The sequence below is a fragment of the Bison bison genome, unplaced genomic scaffold, assembly GCF_000754665.1.
Source record: "Bison bison bison isolate TAMUID 2011002044 unplaced genomic scaffold, Bison_UMD1.0 scf7180017864224, whole genome shotgun sequence".
NCBI lineage: Eukaryota > Metazoa > Chordata > Mammalia > Artiodactyla > Bovidae > Bison > Bison bison.
In genome coordinates, this window is record NW_011494796.1 from 5843200 (window position 1) to 5863410 (window position 20211).

General features: G+C 51.6%; 1 protein-coding gene across 1 annotated transcript in view; it reads left to right on the plus strand.

The window, feature by feature from the left end:
- Positions 1-20211, plus strand: part of IGF1R (insulin-like growth factor 1 receptor) — a 300375-nt gene that overhangs the window by 37305 nt on the left and 242859 nt on the right. Inside the window, 1 exon segment of the mRNA XM_010845844.1 lies at positions 15888-16433. Coding sequence (XP_010844146.1) covers positions 15888-16433 — 546 coding nt within the window.

The window sequence follows — 20211 nt, forward strand, 5'->3', positions numbered from 1 at the left end:
CCCCTGAGCCCGCCCACCTGGGAGGTGCTCCCCCAGCGCCCCTGAGCCCACCCACCCGGGAGGTGCTCCCCCAGCCCCCTTGAGTTTGCCCACCTGGAAGGTGCTCTCCAGCGCCCTTGAGCCCACCCATCTGGGAGGTGCTCCTCCAGCCCCCTTGAGTCCGCCCACCCAGAAGGTGCTCCCCCAGAGCCTGCCCACCCGGGAGGTGCTCCCCAGCCCTCTTGAGTTTGCCCACCTGGAAGGCGCTCCCCCAGCACCCCTGAGCCCGCCCACCTGGGAGGTGCTCCTCCGGCCGCAGTGTCCCTGAGCCGTCCCACCTGGAAGGCATAGGAAGAGGAATGCAAATGCTGTGGCTGCATTTGGCCCCTTACGCCTCACTAAGTGGTTTGCTTTAGTTTTTTAAATGGTCAGATATGTGCTTCATTACTGATTAGTTAGAAGTGAGGCTAAAAACACTGTGTATCTTTGGAAAGAAAAGTGTTAGTAAGTATGTGTGCTAAGTCACTTCAGTCATGTCTGAGTCTCTGCGATCCCATGCTCGCCAGGCTCCTCTGTCCATGGAATTCTCCAGGCAAGAATACTGGAGTGGGTTACCTTTCCCTTCTCCAGGGAGTCTTCCTGACCCAGGGATTGAACCTGGGTTTCTTATGTCTCCTGCATTAGGCAGCCAGGTTCATTACCACTAGAGCAACCTGAAAAGTATAACATGAGGCTTATAAGCATGATATAGATCTTTAAAATAAAATCAGGAACATTTGAAGACAGATTTTTTTTTAAACTTTTTATTTTGTATTGGGGTATAGCTCATCAAGAGTGTTGTAATAGTTTCAGGTGGACAGCAAAGGGACTCAGCCACTCAGCCGTACATACACAGGTATCCATTCTCCCCCAAACTCCCCTCCCATCCAGGCTGCCTCAGAACATTGAGCAGAGTTCCGTATACTACGTTATACAGTAGGTCCTTGTTGGTTTACCCATTTTAAACATAGCAGTGTGTACATGTCCTACCAAGCTCCCTAACCAACCCCTTTCCCCCATTCTCCTCCCCGCTCCTCCCTGCAATCATAAGTTTGTTCTTTAGGACCGTGGGTCTCTTTCTGTTTTGTATGTAAGTTCATTTTATCATTTCTTTTTAACTAAGTGGTTTGCTTTAAAAGGCAAGTGTTGCTCAGTTTCTTAGAGTTGTCTGGGTACTTGAGGATTCTATTGTTCTCAACCTGAACTTGTAAAGAAAAATAGAATGAGCTTCTCAACTACTGTGAAAGAACATATAGATTTTTTTCATTGGGTGGTAACTCTCTCAACGTTAGGGCATCTTGCTGTGATCTGAGTTTCAGCACCAAATAAAGAGTGTGTGTACCAAGTTCCAGAGGGCTGGCTTCTCTGTGACTTGCAGAGGAAAGCTTGACTTGTTTATAAAGAGCAACTGATAGGTGGAAGGAAAGCTGTTTGAGAATTGAGATAAAGGTGGGCATGTGCTTCCATGGGAACTCGGGGTGAAGAGCAGCGGTTGTCTGATGCAGTTGAGATCCTGCGTTCCAAATCTGTGAGCCCCACTTCTCTCCTCCAGGGAGAACTTGGCCTAGTGTTGGACAGAGTGTTTTCTGTCTTTATTTTTTCTCCGTGGCTTGTGAACAAAAACAAGAATTTGATGTTCTGCAGTGGATTTAACTTGTGGCGACAGCGTATGCTTTTCCTTGGAGTATGAGGTTGGAAACAGTAGCAGTTTCCTCCCTCCGCAGGATTTCATGCCTTTCCATGTGGGTTGAGGTATCTGTGAGGCTCTTACAGGAGGGGCTTTTAAAGGATCCTGAATGCAGAGGGTACCCGCCAGGCCTGCCTCAGTGGAGGAGTCAGGGACGCGACCGGCCTCCAGACGCTCTGATAAGAACAGCTAACGCAGGGTACACAGTCCGTCCACCACCCAGGACCCAGGAGGACCTGGTGGGAAGGAAAGTGGGTCCAGCCACAGCCCTGCCTCAGACAGGTGGGGCATTGAGAAATGCGCTGCCAGGCCAGGCATGACTGGGGTGGGAGTGCTGTGCCCAGGACAGCCAGAACACGTCAGGGCACACACGGGCCTCAGGAAGAGTCCTCCGTGGAAATGGGCTCTGAGCACACCAGAGGTGTAAGTGGTCAGACAGGTGGGCACCTGCACACGTCTCTATATAAAGTGGGAAGAAGCTAAGGTCTCTACCTCCGAGCCTGGGCAGGTGGCTCTCCAGGTGTACCAGTTGTGGGAGGACCCCTCTTTGGGCGACAGGCCCTGGGCAGTAGCATCCTTGCCAGCCTTGGACTGTCTCTCAAAAGGAGTTCTCTGCTCAGAATTGTGTGAGGGAATCCGTATTTTAGCCCCATCTCTGGGCCCTAGTGACAGACCGATCCTGGGCGGGTCCTTTGTTGGTCAGTGTTCTCAGCTGTGAACAGGACAAATGTCACCCCACAGTTACCAGCGGTGGGTAAAGTCAGGCTTACAAAGTCTCTGAAATGTGCCGGTCCACAGAAACCTTCGTCACCTCTTTAGCCCATTCTGACTTCAGATAAATCCTACTGTGTGTTCTTACCCGGAACCCAAAGCCCCTGTGCTGCGTTGGTTCTGTATTCTGTGTTTTCCTTCCCACTGTGCCTTGCACGGAACCAGCCAGCCTCCTCCTGGGATCCTCGAGTGCTTGCTGTCTGCAGCTGTTCCCCGTGGGATAGACGCTTCACGGCCCTGTTCCTCCTGGCTGTCCCTGGGGTGCTCTCCTGTTTCCTCTCTTCTCTTTTGAAGTGCGGAGGCTGAAACCCCATTTTGGGGACCCCTCCTCTGGCCCCTTACTTTACAAAGTCTCCTTGAGTATAGTCTTAAGACGGCCTGGCTTTTTTTTTGGCAGTCACAACGCCCCATCATCACATACAGAAATTATATCCAATTAAATCTCCTAAGTCTTTTTCACACCTCCTACATTTGTGCATTTCTTTTTTTGCACCCAAGTGTCCAAATAACATTATTTCCTCTCTATTGCAATTCCAATCTGTTGATCTTTTTAGCTCATGACTCTGTCATCCAATGTATTTGCCATCTCTCCTGGAAACTTGTCATCCTTGATTAGATAAACATTTTATCTGTGCCATCGCTCAAGTAATTGATGAAAATGTGGAAACATACAGAAAGAGCCTTGTCGCCTTCCACTAGAGACCTTCTTCGGGCCACTCGTGAGTCAGCGCTTTGAAGGGTAAATTGTGCATTTACCAAGCTCTTCAAATGTAGTTTGTCTTGTTTTACCTTGTTGACAAGGATATGATGAGATTTTTAACAAGGCACTGTAAATGAAGTCTAGTGTCCCCCCAGTCTACCAATTTAAAAAGTCCTCAGACTAAGAAGGAAAAAAAGATCCCCAATTTCCAGGTCTTTGTGTCTTATGATGGTTTGAGAGCACAGGGAGGGAGTGTTACTCTGGCGGCTGGGGTGTCGGGCTGTTATCTGGTGCAGAGTGGGATTGAACTGCTTGGGAGAAAGGCGTTTCACTGATCTTTGGGAAGCCAAGGCCTGGGGGTGCCCTGGGTTGGGGTGTCTTCTGGCAGGATGCGGGGAGTGTCTTCCTGGAGGCTGCTGTCCAGGCACCAGTGGCGTGGAGAGAGAGGTCCTGAATGCAGAGGGTACTCTCCAGGCCTGCCTCAGTGGAGGAGTCAGGGATGTGACCGGCCTCCAGACGCTCTGATAAGAACAGCTAACGCAGGGTACACAGTCCGTCCACCACCCAGGACCCAGGAGGACCCAGCAGGAAGGAAGGCGGGTCCAGCCACAGCCCTGCCTCAGAGAGGTGGGGCATTGAGAAATGCGCTGCCAGGCCAGGCATGACTGGGGTGGGGGTGCTGTGCCCAGGACAGCCAGAAGACGTCAGGGCACACACAGGGGCCTCAGGAAGAGTCCTCCGTGGAAATGGGCTCTGAGCACACCAGAGGTGTAAGTGGTCAGACAGGTGGGCACCTGCACACGTCTCTATATAAAGTGGGAAGAAGCTAAGGACCCCACTTGCAAGGCTGCATTTCTGCAAACTAGACTGTGGCCGACTTCATCCCATGTGACTCAAGGGCAGACCTCTCACGCTAGTCCATCAGTTTCCTAACTTTCGACGTTCCCAGGTGGTTTCCTGTAGCCAGATACATCTGCACATCCTCGCAGCCCTTGTCTTGGAAGTGTGGTGAGGTAACCAAGAGTTACCTGGTCTCTGAGGACTGACCCGGTGCCCCTCCCTCTCATCAAAGGCTCCGATCAAGATAAAAAGATTCAGCAACTCAAGGGACTAACCTTCAACACCACATTTATGAGAAGTTGCCTCACAGTGCAGAGGGAACAGGTGTGTGGGTTTTCTGCCTTGAGCATCAGTTTGTCTAGATAGCTGGCTGGTTGAAAGAGTGCAGGTCACTGAGGGAACCAGAGAACGGTAGAGACTAGGACAATACTCTTGAAACGAGGATGTGAACTCTTAACTGCAGTGATACGTGTTCTACAAAAGATGATGAGACGGAATGGGGGCCACAGGGCTGATTCTCATTAGAAGGCTTGCCCGTTCCTGAGTAGGAAGCCTAAAATCATAAGGGAGAGGGGAGAGAAGACAGACAGAACGCTTATTTTGCGGGTCAGGCTGTAGCACGTCTGCTTCCTTCTGCTGGGACCGGCCCCACACCTCAAGCAGGGCCTGGGCCCCCCAGCATCGTCCGCTGGCCACACAGATTCAGGGTTCAGAGGCTGGGGTGCTGTCCCACCCGCCTGGGTAGTGGGGAGGCCCCACGGGGCTTGTGGGGGCCTGTGGGGGCCTGAGTGGGGAGCTGTAAGCAAGAAAGGCTGGTCCCTGTATGGTGCTTTGTCAAAAAGGCAGCCAGCTGTCGGAACTGGAAATAACTAGAAAGGATGGGAGGTGCTCATGAAGGCACTTTTAAAATATAGAGACTTAGAAAGAATATCGGGCTTTCGATATTTTAAGATCAGAAAGGAATTTGGAGTAACCGTCAGAGCAGGCAAAGCTGTTCTTAATGAAGACCCAGGAAAATCGTTGGTGCACCTCCGTGGAAGCAAACCCGGCTTCCTTCTTCAGCAGCCTGTCTGGCTCCAGATGCTTTATGTGATGGGGTTGCTGGGGCTTGTGTTCGCACCGGTCTCTGGTCTCTGAATTAACTCCCGGTGAAGCTTGCACTGCTCTGTTGGCAGGCAGGATGTAAACACCTTACTGGTCTTTGTCATTTCTGTGCCACATCGCAGCACTCTGTTTTCACATTCAGAGCCTCCAGGGCTACATCTCATGTGTGCATGCATTTTTAGGTTTGCTTTTATGCATGGTAGACATGGCTCTTAGGAGGGGGCAATGCATTTGTTCATTGCACGTTGAAAATCTCACTTAATTTTTAATTTCTGTCCCCAGAGTCACGTGTGTAATGTAATCCCTTACATTCTGAAGATGGCCTTCAGTCATTGAATGCATCAGGTGCCTGGGTCTGTAGTCTGTGTGGAATATCCTGGGTCTGTAGTCCGTGTAAGAATATAAATGTACATATACAGTACAAATACGTTCTCAATGATACACGAAGATAAAAGGCTTAACATGAATTGTATCTGTTTACATTTACACAGAAAATTCTATTTTAACAAACTCTGGAGTATCCGTAGTGTTTGTTATCACAACATTGTCTTTTCTCCCCTCCTCTGAGTTTTTGGTTGTTGCAGTCTGCTGACAAGTGGGCAGAAAGAGACTCATGCCCCCACTTCCCGGAGGCTGTGCTGAGATGCTGACTCAGAGAAGGGGCTGCATATTCAGCCGCCGTGGGTAGATCGGGGAGCGCTAGGGATGCTCCACCTCCGCCCCCTTTTTCTTCATCTTTGCTGTGCTTTCTGCATAGTGTCTGTGGGCTTCCTGTGGGGATTTTCTGGTAAAAATCACACTGAGAACCACAGGTGCACAGGTGCGTCGTCCATCACATAGCGAGTATAGTCGGGGGAGGGTACTGCTAGGTGAGGGTCTTAAAGGATTATTTTCTGGGGCACTAGTTCTCACAGGGTGGTACCCAGGCCAGCAGGCACTTACTGGAAATGCCAGTTCTCGGGCCCCTGCACCGTCTTCTTTTCCCAAGCCCTCCAGGGGGTTTGGATGCACGCTCAGGGTCTTGAATTCTGTCCTTCAGCCTGCAAAATGACGCTGGCCTACTGAGCGCTTGTCTCAGTCTGCTTTCTAGCATCCGGTCTGCTGTTCCCCTTGTTCTCTTCCCTGTCTCCCGGGCGGTACCCCTGGGGTTCCCCTGAACTGCTGCCAGCCGCCTCCAGGTGTGTGCCTCCCCTACCCTCCCCACTTTCCTGGCAAGACCCTGCTCACCTTTCAGATCATCCCTTCCCTTGCGAAGGCTTCCTGAACTCCCAGAGGTGGGAGGCCTGGCTCCCTTCTTTGCGATCCCCGAGTCCTGCTCATTGACTGTTAAAACTTTTATCTTGTTTTATTTGCCCCTGGCCCAAGAGGTGGTTATTGTATCTCCTTATTCAAAGCTCAGTGACAGACATGAGTCCCCTTCTGATCTCTTGGCTCAGCGTGGCTTTTGCAGAGTGATAGGGTTTGGAGGGAATTTTGGTAGTACTCAGTGACTGGTTCCGAAGAGTTCATTTTAAGGGAAGTAGAGAACCCTTACCCTGGGCCGCGGGCTGAGACAGAAGGTTTGGTTTGTAGGATTTTCCCACCAGAACCAGAGATGACAACTGGCTTTCTTTGAGCAGGTTTTTCTTTTTCCTTATTTGCCTCTAGACCTGCAGGAAAGTGATGCTAATTGTGCTTCCCGATGTCTTTTATTTCCAAGTACAGCCAAGGCTGTCCCATGTTTTTAAAGAAGAGGTAATCAAAGTGGAGAACATTTTAGTGAGATAACTACCTTGGCTGTCCTTTAATGAAGCTGGTGTTAGAAGGCTAATCCACGGTTTTGTTCATTGCTCCCCATTGCGGTATATTGGTTATGTTTAGATTGGCGCAACACAATAGATGAATGTTTTTATCAGTGTTTAATTTATATAGTAATATTGCCTCAAGCTTCCTATTATGGTGGGAACACAGAAGTCCTCATCTGATCCTTTGACAGCCTCAGTGGGGTAGGTATGAGCTGCCCATTTTGCAGGTGTGGAAGATGAGGCTTAGAGATGGGAGCGGTATGAGCTGTTGGGGTCAGGAGCCAGGCCATATATATATATACACACACTCAGACCTGAGTCACCCGTTTTCTTTTTCTAGGACCCAGGATTGTGTTTAATGCAGAGCATGCAATAGCATTGGAGTTGAATTTCTTGTGTAACTTTTCCAAATGTTAATACCTAGATACACAGCTTTTGGGGGTTTTCTCAGCCAAATGCCTTTCATTAGCCCTTCTTATATGAGCAGTTTTTAGGGATTCGTTTTCCAAAGATGTATAGTTTGTTTATGCCATTTGCTCAAGTCCCTAGAGCAGAAATACTGCCTTTTGCTGTTTTGATGAGGAATTTGTGGGGAGCAGCATTTCCGTCGGTGGAAAGGCTGTTTAAAATGGCATCTTAGGGGAAGTGAGCCCTGCCCGTGTCCCTTGCCAGCCCGGCTGCCTGTGCTCCGGCCCCTTCCCTGCGGGGTGGCCCCCGCCGGCGCTTTAGTCCCCACCTGCCCGCACCCCGGCTCCCTGTCCTGTCGGTTCCCCACCTATTTCACTTCTGCTGCGGCTGTCCACCAGCTTTGGGGCTGCCCCCCGGCCCCTGCCCCCGTCTTCCAGCTGTGTTCTTTCTCTCCGCTTCCTACTTGCCTTCAACTCCACGACCTTCCATGATTCTTCCCAGGCCAGCCTGTGCTCTCGTGTGCCAGCGACTTTCCTAAGGTTTGCGAGTTCCTTGGCTCTCCGTTTCTTTGAGAAGGAAAAGCAGTGTTTTGTGACCTCTTTCTAGTTGCCAGTGAGTCGCAGCAAGGCTGTGCCTTCCCTTCCTTCGCAGCGTGGCGCATGCCCTCCCTCGGCACTTGTGTTATCTCGCGGCACAGATGAAGCGCCTTGTATTCGCTTCCCTGTTCGTGGCCTGCGCCCTCTGAGCACGGTGTGGTCACTTGTGATCCAGCTGGGTTTTCTCCTCTTCAGTTCCTATCACAGAACATCCCGAAGACCCACAGTGTCACTCATGCAACCCGAACCAGCTGGTGGCTGCGTCCTGCCTTGGACTTGTCTCTTCTTCAAGAAGTGCGTAGTTTTTCCTGCCTTTTCCCTTTTCTTCTGTAAATGGCAAAAAAGTGTCCAGTGCGAGGCAGTGCTTTGATCTGAAGAAGCTGTTGGTCCTGGCCCTGAAGTGCGGCTTCCGTGGAGTGGTGTATACTGGCCGTGGAAGGGGCCTGGGACAGCATCATGGGATTCCTCCCGTGTCTGTCTCGGGGCCATAGGAAGTTTCAACAGACTTGGGTTTTGTGTCTTTATGGTCTTTCCCTGGGTACTGAATTTTCTGGTCTATTCAAAATGATCACAAACAAATTCATGTTAACACTTGCTAATATCATCAACATATGAATACCAGGATGAATACGGCAGTAATAAATTACATCCAAGTACTCCTGTATAAAAACTCCTGTTTTTTAGGAGCAAACTAATATACTTAATTTATAATGGCACGGAAAGAATATGAGTGTTTAGATTGGGCATTGTTGTTGTTAAGTTGCTAAAGTCAGGTCCAACTCTTTGTGACCCCATGGGTTGCGGCATGCCAGGCTCCCCTGTCCTTCACTAACAAACTCCTGGAGTTTGCTCAGATTTATGTCCATTGCGTTGGTGGTGCTGTCTAACCATCTCATCCTTTGCTGCATCTTTGTCCTCCTGCCTTCAATCTTTTCCAGCATCAGGGTCTTTTCCACTGAGTTGGCTCTTTGCATCAGGTGGCCAAAGTATTGGAACTTCAGCTTCAGCATCAGTCCTTCCAATGAATATTTAGGGTTGATTTCCTTTAGGATTGACTGGTTTGAGCTCGTTGCTCTCCAAGGGACTCTTAAGAGTCTTCTCCAACACCACAGTTCATAAGCATCAGTTCTTAAGCGCTAAGCCTTAGGACTGATCTGGACATCACCACAGGGTCAATACTGAAATCAGATTGATTATATTCTTTGCAGCCAAAGATGGAGAAGCTCTATACAGTCAGCAAAAACAAGACTGGGGGGTGACTGGCTCAGATCATAAACTTGTATTGCCAAATTCAGACTTAAATTGAAGAAAGTAGGGAAAACCTCTGGACCATTCAGGTAAGACCTAAATAAAATCTCTTATGATTATACAGTGGAAGTGAGAAATAGATTCAAGGGATTAGATCTGATACACAGAGTGCCTGAGGAACTATGGACACAGGTTCGTGACATTATACAGGAGGCAGTGATCAAGCAATCCCCAAGAAAAAGAAATACAAAAAGGCAGAATAGTTGTCCCAGAAGGCCTTACAAATAGCTGAGAAAAGAAGAGAAGCAAAGGGCAAAGTAGAAAAGGAAAGATATACCCATCTCAAAGCAGAGTTCCAAAGAATAGCAAGGAGAGATAAGAAAGCCTTCCTCAGTGATCAATGCAAAGAAATAGAGGAAAACAACAGAATGGGAAAGACTAGAGATCTCTTCAAGAAAATTAGAGATACCAAGGGAACATTGCATGCAAAGATGGGCTCGATAAAGGACAGAAATGGTATGCATCTAACAGAAGCAGAAGATATTAAGAGGTGGCAAGAATACACAGAAGAACTGTACAGAAAAGATCTTCACGACCCAGATAACCAGGATGGTGTGATCACTCCCCTAGAGCCAGACATCCTGGAATGTGAAGTCAAGTAGGCCTTAGGGAAGCATCACTATGAACAAAGCTAGTGGAGGTAATGGAATTCCGGTTGAGGTATTTAAAATCCTAAAAGATGATGCTGTGAAAGTGCTGCACTCAATATGCCAGCAAATTTGGAAAACTCAACAGTGGCCACAGGACTGGAAAAAGTCAATTTTCGTTCCAATCCCAAAGAAAGGCAGTGCCAAAGAATGTTTAAACTACTGCACAATTGCACTCATCTCACACACTAGCAAAGTAATGCTCAAAATTACTCCAAGCCAGCCTTCAACAGTACATGAACCATGAACTTCCAGATTTTCAAGCTGGATTTAGAAAAGGCAGAGGAACCAGAGATCAAATTACCAACATCCGTTGGATCATCAAAAAAGTAAGAGAGTTACAGAAAAACATCTGCTTTATTGACTGTGCCAGAGCCTTTGACTGTGTGGATCACAACAAACTGAGGAAAATTCTTCAAGAGATGGGAATACCAGACCACCTTATCTGCCTCCTGAGAAATCTGTATGCAGGTCAAGAAGCAACAGTTAGAACTGGGCATGGAATAAGAGACTGGTTCCAAATTGGGAAAGGAGTATGTCAAGGCTGTATATTGTCATTCTGCTTATTTAACTTACATGCAGAGTATATCATGCAAAATGCTGGGCTGGAAGAAGCACAAGCTGGAATCAAGATTGCCGGGAGAAATATCAGTAACCTCAGATACACAGATGACACCACCCTTATGGCAAAAGGTGAAGAACTAAAGAGCCTCTTGATGAAGGTGAAAGAGGAGAGTGAAAAAGTTGGCTCAAAACTCAACATCCAGAAAACTAAGACCATGACATCCGGTCCCATCACTTCATGGCAAATAGATGGGGAAACAGTGGAAACAGTGACAGACTTTTCTTGGGCTCCAAAATCACTGCAGATGGTGACTGCAGCCATGAAATTAAAATTAAAGACACTTGCTCCTTGGAAGAAAAGTTATGACCAACCTAGACAGCATATTAAAAAGCAGAGACATTACTTTACCAACAAAGGTCTGTTTAGTCAGGGCTGTGGTTTTTCCTGTGGTCATGTATGGACGTGAGTGTTGGACCATAAAGAAAGCTGAGCACAGAAGAATTGATGCTTTTGAACTGTGGTGTTGGAGAAGACTCTTGATTATCCCTTGGACTGCAAGGAGATCCAACCAGTCCATTCTAAAGGAGATCAGTCCTGGGTGTTCTTTGGAAGGACTGATGCTGAAGCTGAAACTCCAATACTTTGGCCACTGGAACAAAGAGCTGACTCATTGGAAAAGACCCTGATGCTGGGAAAGATTGAGGGCAGGAGGAGAAGGAGACGACAGAGGATGAGATGGTTGGATGACATCATCGACTCAATGGACATGAGTTTAAGCAAGCTCTGAGAGTTGGCGAAGGACAGGGAGGCCTGGCGTGCTGCAGTCCATGGGGTCGCAAAGAGTTGGACACGACTGAGCGACTGAACTGAACTGAAGCCTCAGGAAGAAATAAATAGTACAAAACAAGAAAAGACTTTCACATTGAGTCATGGCTCAAAGCTGGGTGGTATAACTGGGTTGGAGAGTGCTCCAGGGGCAGAACCTGATGGAGACCTTGCTGTCTCCGTTTCCCCTCAGCTGACTTAACTCGGGTGGAAAGCAGCCCTGAAGCTCCCCTGGCTCCTGCTGGGCAGCCCGTCTTCAGTGATGCTGCTGTGGGCCTGATGCCAGGCCTGAGAGACAGAGCAGGAAGCATGCAGGGCAGAGCCTCTGCCTTCAGGGGGAAATAGCTAAACGTATCCTTTCAGGTACTGACACTTTGCAGGCTTGCAGAGTGCTCTGAAATGGGTGACACAGAGAAATGAGGGACAGGGAGGCAGGGGCAGGCTGGTGGAGCTTTGGTGTGCGGGCAACAGCTCCGAGGAGGGGGCGTTTGAGTGGAGTGGCTCAGGGTGGGAACCGGGCAGCTGTGGGCTGGGGTGGGGGCGTGGGCTCTGAACAGCACGGGGTGAAGGAAGGAGCTTGGGGGCTGCGGCTCGCTGAACGGGAACATACTCGAAGAGGAGGCCGGGACGGCCCGGGGTCGGGGTGGGATCCTGGGCAAGCTGTCGTCCGGGCCAGGGATGCGGTGGCTCCGGTGAGACTGAGGGCAGTGGGCGGAGACAGATGGGCGTGGGGAAAGGCACACTCACTGCATGCGTGTGTCAAGTGCGTGTGGACCGCACACAGGCTCGGTTTCAGGCTCTGCAGATAGAACTGTGGGCTCCATGGAAAATCCCTTCCTGTCCTCCCTGAGCTGCTGTTGTGGTGGCAGCAGTCAGTGTGGGAAGAAGGACCAGGCCTTGGTCCTGGGGAGGGTGGACACCCTCCAGGATGGGGAGGAGTGGGTGGCGGAGGTGAGGAGCTGTGTGCTGCAGAGAGGGGGCCTTGTGGCAGGAAGACCACCTGAGCCTCTCAGCTTCCCACAGGCTTGGGAGCTGCAGCCAGGAGGTCTGAGATGGTACTGACATTAAGACAGGGCATAAACATAAGTTTAAGGTGTGCAGTGTGGTCATTAGATCTATGTATACATGGCAGAATGATCGCTGATGTCAGACCCATTAACACTTCCATCCCCTCCCAAAATGGGACTTCTGCATGTGTCTATGCAAGTGTATATGATACAGGACTGTTCAGTGTGGTCACCAGGCTGTGCGTTCACTCCCCCAGCCCTACTGGGGAGTTTGTTCCGCGGGACCAACATCTCTCCCAGCCCCTGGCTACTGCCATTCTACTCTCTTTCTATGAGTTTGGCTTTTTTTTTTTTTGATTCCTTATGTAAGTAGGAGCATAGTGTTAGTCTTTCTCTGACATTTCAATAAGCCTGAGGCCCAAGAGGAGTCGTTGCTGCACTGGGTACCGAGTGGCGTGGGGTAGGGGACAGAGTCGGGAATGACTCTGGTGTTTGATACGAGCAGTTCAGGCATGGGACTGGCAGCAACCAAATAGGGAAGCTTGGGAGGCAGGCTTGGGTGGGGAGGACATGAGTTATTAGACCCCTAAGTGGAGCCAGGGAGTGGGCAGGTGGGTGTTCTCCTGCTGAGCTCAGGGCTCTGGGCCCAGGACGCAGGAACCCTGTTGCCCTGTGTGACGGCGGGGGAGGCGAGGGGGAGGCCAGCACTTGGAGGTCTGGCGAAGAGGAAGGGCGGACGGTGGGCGAGCAGGACCAGAGGGTCCTAGAGAAGGCGGCAAGGCCAGAGGACTCTGCCGGGGCCAAGTGAGATGAGGCCTGAGACTGTCCTCGGCTTTGATTGTGTCCTCAGGGGCTTTGCTGAGCCCTTTGGTGCTGTGACCAGGGAGGAAGCCCCGCTGGCTGGGTTGGAGATGACCTGTTGGTGAGGATGCTAAGGGCAGAGACGCTCTAAAAGCCTTGTGTCCGGTTTGAGGGAGGGGGCTGGTGTGTTGCACACGTGCGCCCTCGAGCTGGGCTCCCTCCTTCAGGAGGCGGCGGCATCGCGTGCCGTGAGTTGCTGTTGAGACCCACACGGTTGCGCCACGCAAGGGCGCGTCCAGAGCGCCCAGCGCAGCCTCTGTCCGCTGCGGATGTTCTCCGATGTCTGCTTTCTCCTGTTCTCCTCTGTCTGAGAGGCCGCTTTTTCTCACCAGTGCAAGGGGGAAGTTGGGCCAGATGAAGAAGTTTCTGGGTCCAGGTCCTCGCGGCTTGCCTGCCGTTCACCCGGGGTCCCCTGCTTCCCCCTCCTCGCTCTGTCGGGTTGCCCAGCTGTGGCCGTGGCCCCGCTGGGCTGCCTTCTGTTCTGCCTTTCCGCCTCTCCTTCACTCTGAGTCTTTCTCCGAGAAGCCGCCTTGGTGCGGCTTCTCTCTCACCCAGGAGTATTCACACAGGCCTCCTTCCTGAGGTCACAGACGTGAACCCATGGGACCTGTGCTCGGCCAGACTCCCTCCCTCTGCCTCCTCTCACCCCCGGCCATCCGATTGGCGGCCCCATGACTGTATCTGGCTCTTCCTTTCCTCTGGCCTCTGGCGTGTTACACCTAGCTTTAAACCAGGCCCGTCCCTCAGGAGCCGCTGTGTGTGAGAGTGCCCCTTGGCGCTGCCACAGGGAGGACCATCCCTCAGGAGCTGCTGTGTGTGAGAGTGCCCCTTGGCGCTACCACAGGGAGGAGCATCCCTCAGGAGCTGTGTGTGAGAGTGCCCCGTGGCGCTGCCACAAGGAGGACCATCCCTCAGGAGACACTGTGTGTGTGAGAGTGCTCCTTGGTGCTGCCACAGGGAGGACCATCCCTCAGGAGCCACTGTGTGTGTGAGAGTGCTCCTTGGCGCTGCCACAGGGAGGACCATCCCTCAGGGCTGGTGTGTGTGAGAGTGCCCCTTGGCACTGCCATAGGGAGGACAATCCCTCAGGAACCGCTGTGTGTGAGAATGCCCCTTGGCGCTTCATAGGGAAGATCATCCTTCAGGAGCTGCTGTATGTGAGAGTGCCCCTTGGCGCTACCACAGGGAGGAGCATCCCTCAGGGCTGTTGTGTGTGAGAGTGCCCCTTGGTGCTGCCATAGGGAGGACCATCCCTCAGGAGCCGCTGTGTGTGAGAGGGCCCTTTGGCGCTGCCACAGGGAGGACCGTTCCTCTGCAGAAGCTTCAGGACCACCCCTGTCCTCCCGGCCTCTGGTTGCGCCCGCATATGGCTCGGGCCAGCAGTGTGCACACACCAACCCCTCCTGCTTTGCCTGGCGGCTGTTCCTCACAGGTCTCAGCTCCTTCCTCCCCCAGCAGCCTCCTGCAGGGCGTCTGTGTCTCCTGCAGTGCTGTGTGTGTTGGGAGCTTCACAAGTTAACAAATTACATCAATCAGGAAACGCCGCTGTGAGAACTGTAATGGGAGGGTTGGGGATTATTAACACTTTTGAGAGAGAATAGTAACCGAGGGTTTTTCTGCTTGTCTATGTCTAGAATTTTAAAAGTTAAAAACAGTTTCCAATGTTGACATTAGTCTACTTCTAGGGATTTATCCTCAAAAAATAGTTTTGAATATCTGCAGAGAATGTGCACTGGACTGTTGTTTATGATGTGGAAGCATGGAGGTAACCTGAATATTCGCCAGTAGGGTATCGGTTTAGAAAGAAACGAACTCATGGTGCATGTTTACATCTTACCATTACCGTCTCCTTCATGAAACGGTGACGTAGAAGGGTGTTGACTTGGTAACATGTTCATATGAAATGAAGGAAGTATATTTGAAAACATTCTATTATTGTCTGGTTTTCTTTACCTTAAATTATAGAGAAAAGATAAATTGGCGTAGTTAGTGATATCTTTGGATGTTGAGATTATTGATGACTTTAATTGTCTTCTTGCTATCACCTAAGCTTTCTACAGGAAGCGTCCTTTCTCAATTAAGAAAGCTCTTTATTAAAGTTGGAATTGGATACTTGTATTCATATAAATCGCAGGTTCTTATCTCATTGCTGAGTTAGCCTTTCTGTCTATATTCAGTGCTGGGGAAGAGCCCGTGGCCACCTGCCGACATCAGATGGAAGCAGGAGATGTGGGCGTGTGCTTCCCGGGTCCCTCCCTCGCAGGCCACGGCGCCTGTCCTCTGTGGACACGCAGGGTGTCCTTGAGGCTGGCGCGGCAGTGGGCTGCTGTCCCTTGGCTGGGGGGCTGTTTGCTCAGGCGCGGGGCACTGTGCTGTGTACTGGGGGCAGGGCATGTATGTCTGGGCACCTGCCGGCAGGCCTGGGGTGCAGCCCTGACCCTCTCCTGTGTCACTGTGTGGCCCTGGGCTCCAGGCTGTGGTTTGCACGTTGGTGAGGTGGGGTGGCATCTTCCGTAGTGGTGAGTGTGCTGAGTGCTCTGACCCACACCAGGCACATCCCGAAGGAGAACTGGCCAGTGAGCTCCCCAGACAGTCCACCTGCGCCCCACTCCTCCGGCAGTCGGTGGTGAGAAGGGAGCCTTACCTCTTTAACAATAATATAGGGTTCCTGGAGACTGGCCGTGTGGCGGGTGGGGAATTAGTTTGTGAAATGTGCTTTCCTTGTAACTGAAGCCCGTGCCGCCCTCCCCTCTTGTGTCCCTGCAGTCTGCGGGCCGGGCATCGACATCCGCAACGACTACCAGCATGTGAAGCGCCTGGAGAACTGCACGGTGATCGAGGGCTACCTCCACATCCTGCTCATTTCCAAGGCCGAGGACTACCGCAGCTACCGCTTCCCCAAACTCACCGTCATCACCGAGTACCTGCTGCTGTTCCGTGTGGCCGGCCTCGAGAGCCTGGGCGACCTCTTCCCCAACCTCACGGTCATCCGCGGCTGGAAGCTCTTCTACAACTACGCCCTGGTCATCTTCGAGATGACCAACCTCAAGGACATCGGGCTCTACAACCTGCGGAATATCACCCGTGGGGCCATCCGGATCGAGAAGAACGCCGACCTGTGCTACCTGTCCACGGTGGACTGGTCCCTGATCCTGGACGCGGCATCCAACAACTACATTGTGGGGAACAAGCCCCCCAAGGAGTGTGGGGACCTGTGCCCAGGGACGATGGAGGAGAAGCCGCTGTGTGAGAAGACGACCATCAACAACGAGTACAGCTACCGCTGCTGGACGACAAACCGCTGCCAGAAAAGTAAGACGGGGCTGTGGCCTCGGTACCCCCACCCCCACCCCCCGCCGTGTCTGTCCTCCTCTTTGGGTGCCTGTTTCTCCTGGGTGGGTGTGGCTCTATTGCCACGAGAGTGTGGCATCTCAGGGGGCTTCTTGCCATGAGATTGTGGCATCTTAGGGTGCTTCTTTTCGCATCGGGGAACTGGTGGGTGCAGCCCGTCCCAGCTGCTGTGAAAACCCTTCCAGTGACATGCTAGAAACCATCCGCTGTACTCCTGGGTGGGAGGCTTGTGGAACTGCTGCTTTGAATTTCTGATGGGCAGGGTGACCCGGTGTGCTAGGAAGTGCCTAAGTCCCGCCAGTCAGGGGCTGTGTATGTATCGTCAGCTCTTTTATCCTTTGTGTGAAAGGAGGTTTTTTGGTAATGCAGGGCTTCCTTAGCATGAGTACACCTGGATTATTACAGAGTAGAGGAGAGGTAAAGACGGACTCGCATCCTGTGAGAGTGCTGAGCTGCAGCCCGTCCTTGGTCCTTAATGATGAAGTTCCAGTGCTTGCACATCCTGGTTTATGATGGAGCAGAGCCAGGGCGGTGCTGGCAGAGGAGCCCTGGACCGTGTCTAGGAGCCTTAGGTTCAGGCTGACCTGGCGGGTAGCTGGCTGTGCAGCAAGCTCATTTGTATACCCCAGGCTTCTGCTTCCTTTCTTGTCTACCTCTTTCTTGAAGAACTGTGCAAATCTTGTGAAGCCAGTTAGTGAAAGACCTCTGAAGTGTGTTTACTGCTCCTGGGGGTCAGGCGGTGGTGTTCGGAAGCTCCTTGTTTGTCTGTCTGCTGTGCGTGATGTCCTCTGAGTATCCCTGATTGTGATGCGCACCTCGAGCGCTGGGTTCTTGGGTGTTGCAGCGTGACTCTGGGCCTTTGTCTTCTTGCTTTCGGCAGTGTTTAGCTCTGTTGTCCAGGAGGGTTCCCATCGCTGGCTGGAAGGCAGAGTGGTACCTATAAATAGTTCAGTGGTTGGCCCGGTTAGAGCCTCAAGGAGCCCATGTACTCCAGCTGGCCACGGAGAGCCAAGAAATCCCGGATTGGTAGGCTTGCCTAACCGTGACGTGTGTAAGATAAACAGAGCAAAGGCCAGACCCCACAGGTAGCGTTGTTTCAGCTTCCTGCCAGCCCAGGGCGGAAGCAGAGCAAGGAGGCTCTGACACACAGGGCATGCTTTCATGCTCCCTGTCGCTGCATCAGCGGGCGGGTGAACACTGGTCCAGTGAGGGCGGGACTCCACGGGCTGCAACCAGGACCTAAAGAGCTGAGAACACCACCGGACCACTCGGAGCATCCCTGTTGGCTCGGGTTGGGGAAAATACTGTGCTAAAGTCACATTTGTAATTGATGAAAACACTACCCTATCATTAGCTTACCCGCTGGTTCTGAGAAAACAACACAGCATATTTTCAAATAGTCTTGACATTTAAAAACTTTATTTTAAAGGAAAAAGTCATCTTCAGATGAAGTGTCATGTGTCGTGGAGAGATGTTGGATGTGGTATAAGGGGGGTGACCTTGGACTTGGATGTGGTATTAGGGGGTGACCTTGGACTTGGGTGTGGTGTAAGGGGGTGACCTTGGACTTGGGTGTGGTGTAAGGGGGTGACCTTGGACTTGGATGTGGTATAAGGGGTGACCTTGGGCTTGGGTGTGGTGTAAGGGGGTGACCTTGGACCAGCCAGCCCTTCTGTGCGGTTGTTAGCCATGTTTAGAATGCTCCATTGGGCAGCCCCATATTATTCCTTAGTGGTGGTCAAATGTGTGTACAAAACTGTTTTGAAAACTCATAAGGTCTGTACTAAAGGGAGGTGTTGCTTAAAAGTCGTTCGGTGGGCACTCGTTCAGTGATTCAGTCAGCATTTACTTAGGTCTCACTGTGGATTCTGTCCAGCTTCTTGTTGGAGAAGTCTGGAGCAGGGGCGCGGCATGAGTTTCGGGCCCGAGTCTAGTAGCGTGACTGGATATTCGCCCTCGGGCTGGCCCTCAGTTTCCTCATCTGTGACATGGGGCAGCCCCGTGGCATCGTCATAGGCTGTGGGGGATTAGAGAGAGAAAGGGGAAAGGCTCCTGAGAAAGGCCTGGGGGGCGGGCATCAGTCTGCTGCGTCTCATGCTGGCAGGCCTGTTGGCTGGACGCCCTCTTCCCCGAGGCCGCACCCTGCAGCTTCTCCTGGGCCAATGTCTCAGGCCTGCTCATGTTTTTCTGTGATTTCACAATGGAATATTTATTTAAAATTAATGACAGCGTTCAGGGAAATTGTCTTCCCTTCAGGTTGTCCTGAAAACTCCAGGGTTGGCAGGTTTCTTAGGGATTCTCTAGTTGAATTGGAACTCTTTCCCTTTGCATAGATTCCCTTCTGACCTGCACAGTCCAGTATGGTAGCCACTAGCCACATGTGTCTTCTCTAGTACTTGAACTGTGGCCTGTCTGAATTGAGATTTTTTTTTAAGTGTGAAATACACATTGGATTTCAGAGCATAATATGGGGGAAAAAAGGTATTTCCTTAATATTTTGTGTATTGATCACATGTTAAAATGATGTTTTAGACGGAGGGAGTGAAGCGTTACCATAGTTAGTTTCGCCTGTTTCTTTCCAGTTTTTAATGGGGCTCCTAGAAGATTTGAAGTCACAGGTGGGGCTCGCGCTCTGATTTATCCAGAGGGTGCTGCCTCAGAGTGTGCCGTGGAAGGCGCTGGGTTCTGGCCTGCAGAAGTCCTGTCTCTGCTGAGCACTGCATTGCTGCTCTACACCTCTCTAGGCAGAGCCGAGGGGTCATCCAAGGAGCCAGTGGGGGCCACTGAGTCCAGATAGAACGTCCCCGTGAGTGTGAAGATGGCCAGTTGAAAAGAGGCAGCACAGAAGCACCCCATCCTTCCCAGAGCTGGCTCCAGACGGAGTCGGGGTCATCTGGAGAGACCTGTCAGGTCAAGGATGTGTGTGAGATCTTTGACAGGATGGAGAAGCACTCAATTATGGGGTGCCCATAGGCCGTTTTTCCCTGATGCTCCCCTTTAATCCCCCTCTGTACACCCTGACTCTGCAGGGGCAGGTGGCTTTGTCGACAGCCACCCCCCCATTAAAGAAGCTACTGTGCTGGGGGTTCCCTGCCCGCTTCCATTTTCCGATTCCCAGGGGTGCTTTTATGTCGGCGAGAGTCATTTACTCCTAGGAGGTGAGTGGCCTTTAAAGAGCTCAAGTGTGGCTTTTCCCTGCCGTGAGCAGGTGGTGCCCCCTGAGCTGTGCACCGCTGGCCCCGCCCTCCCTGCCTGCCCGCCTCGCTGGTCCTCCTCCTGCTCGCGCTGCGGCCTTCTTTCTGGCTCCTCTTCCAGGTCCAGCCTCTAGACACTGCTGTCCTTGGGCCGTCTCCCCACCGTCCTTTCCCCCAGAGTATCTTACCTGCTGCTTCAGCAGCCTCCCACCCGCATCTGGCTTCCAAACCCCATCTCCAGCTCAGACCATCCCCAGTCATGTCTGGACCCCCATGGGCATTTCAGCTACAGATGTGGGGGGATATCTGGAGAGAGGTGTCAAGTCAAGGATGTGTGTGAGATTTTAGATGTTACAGACATACAGACACTCAGTTATGCGGTGTCAGCGTCTGATGGTCTTCCTGGCTCCTCACTTCCAACCCAGGGTTCTCCCTGATTCCCCTCTGCATGGGCAGTGTTCCTGTTCTCCGAGCTCCTGCATCAGACACTTCGGTACCATGTGGATGCTTCCTTTTCCAGCTGGACACCGAGCCCTTTCCATGTG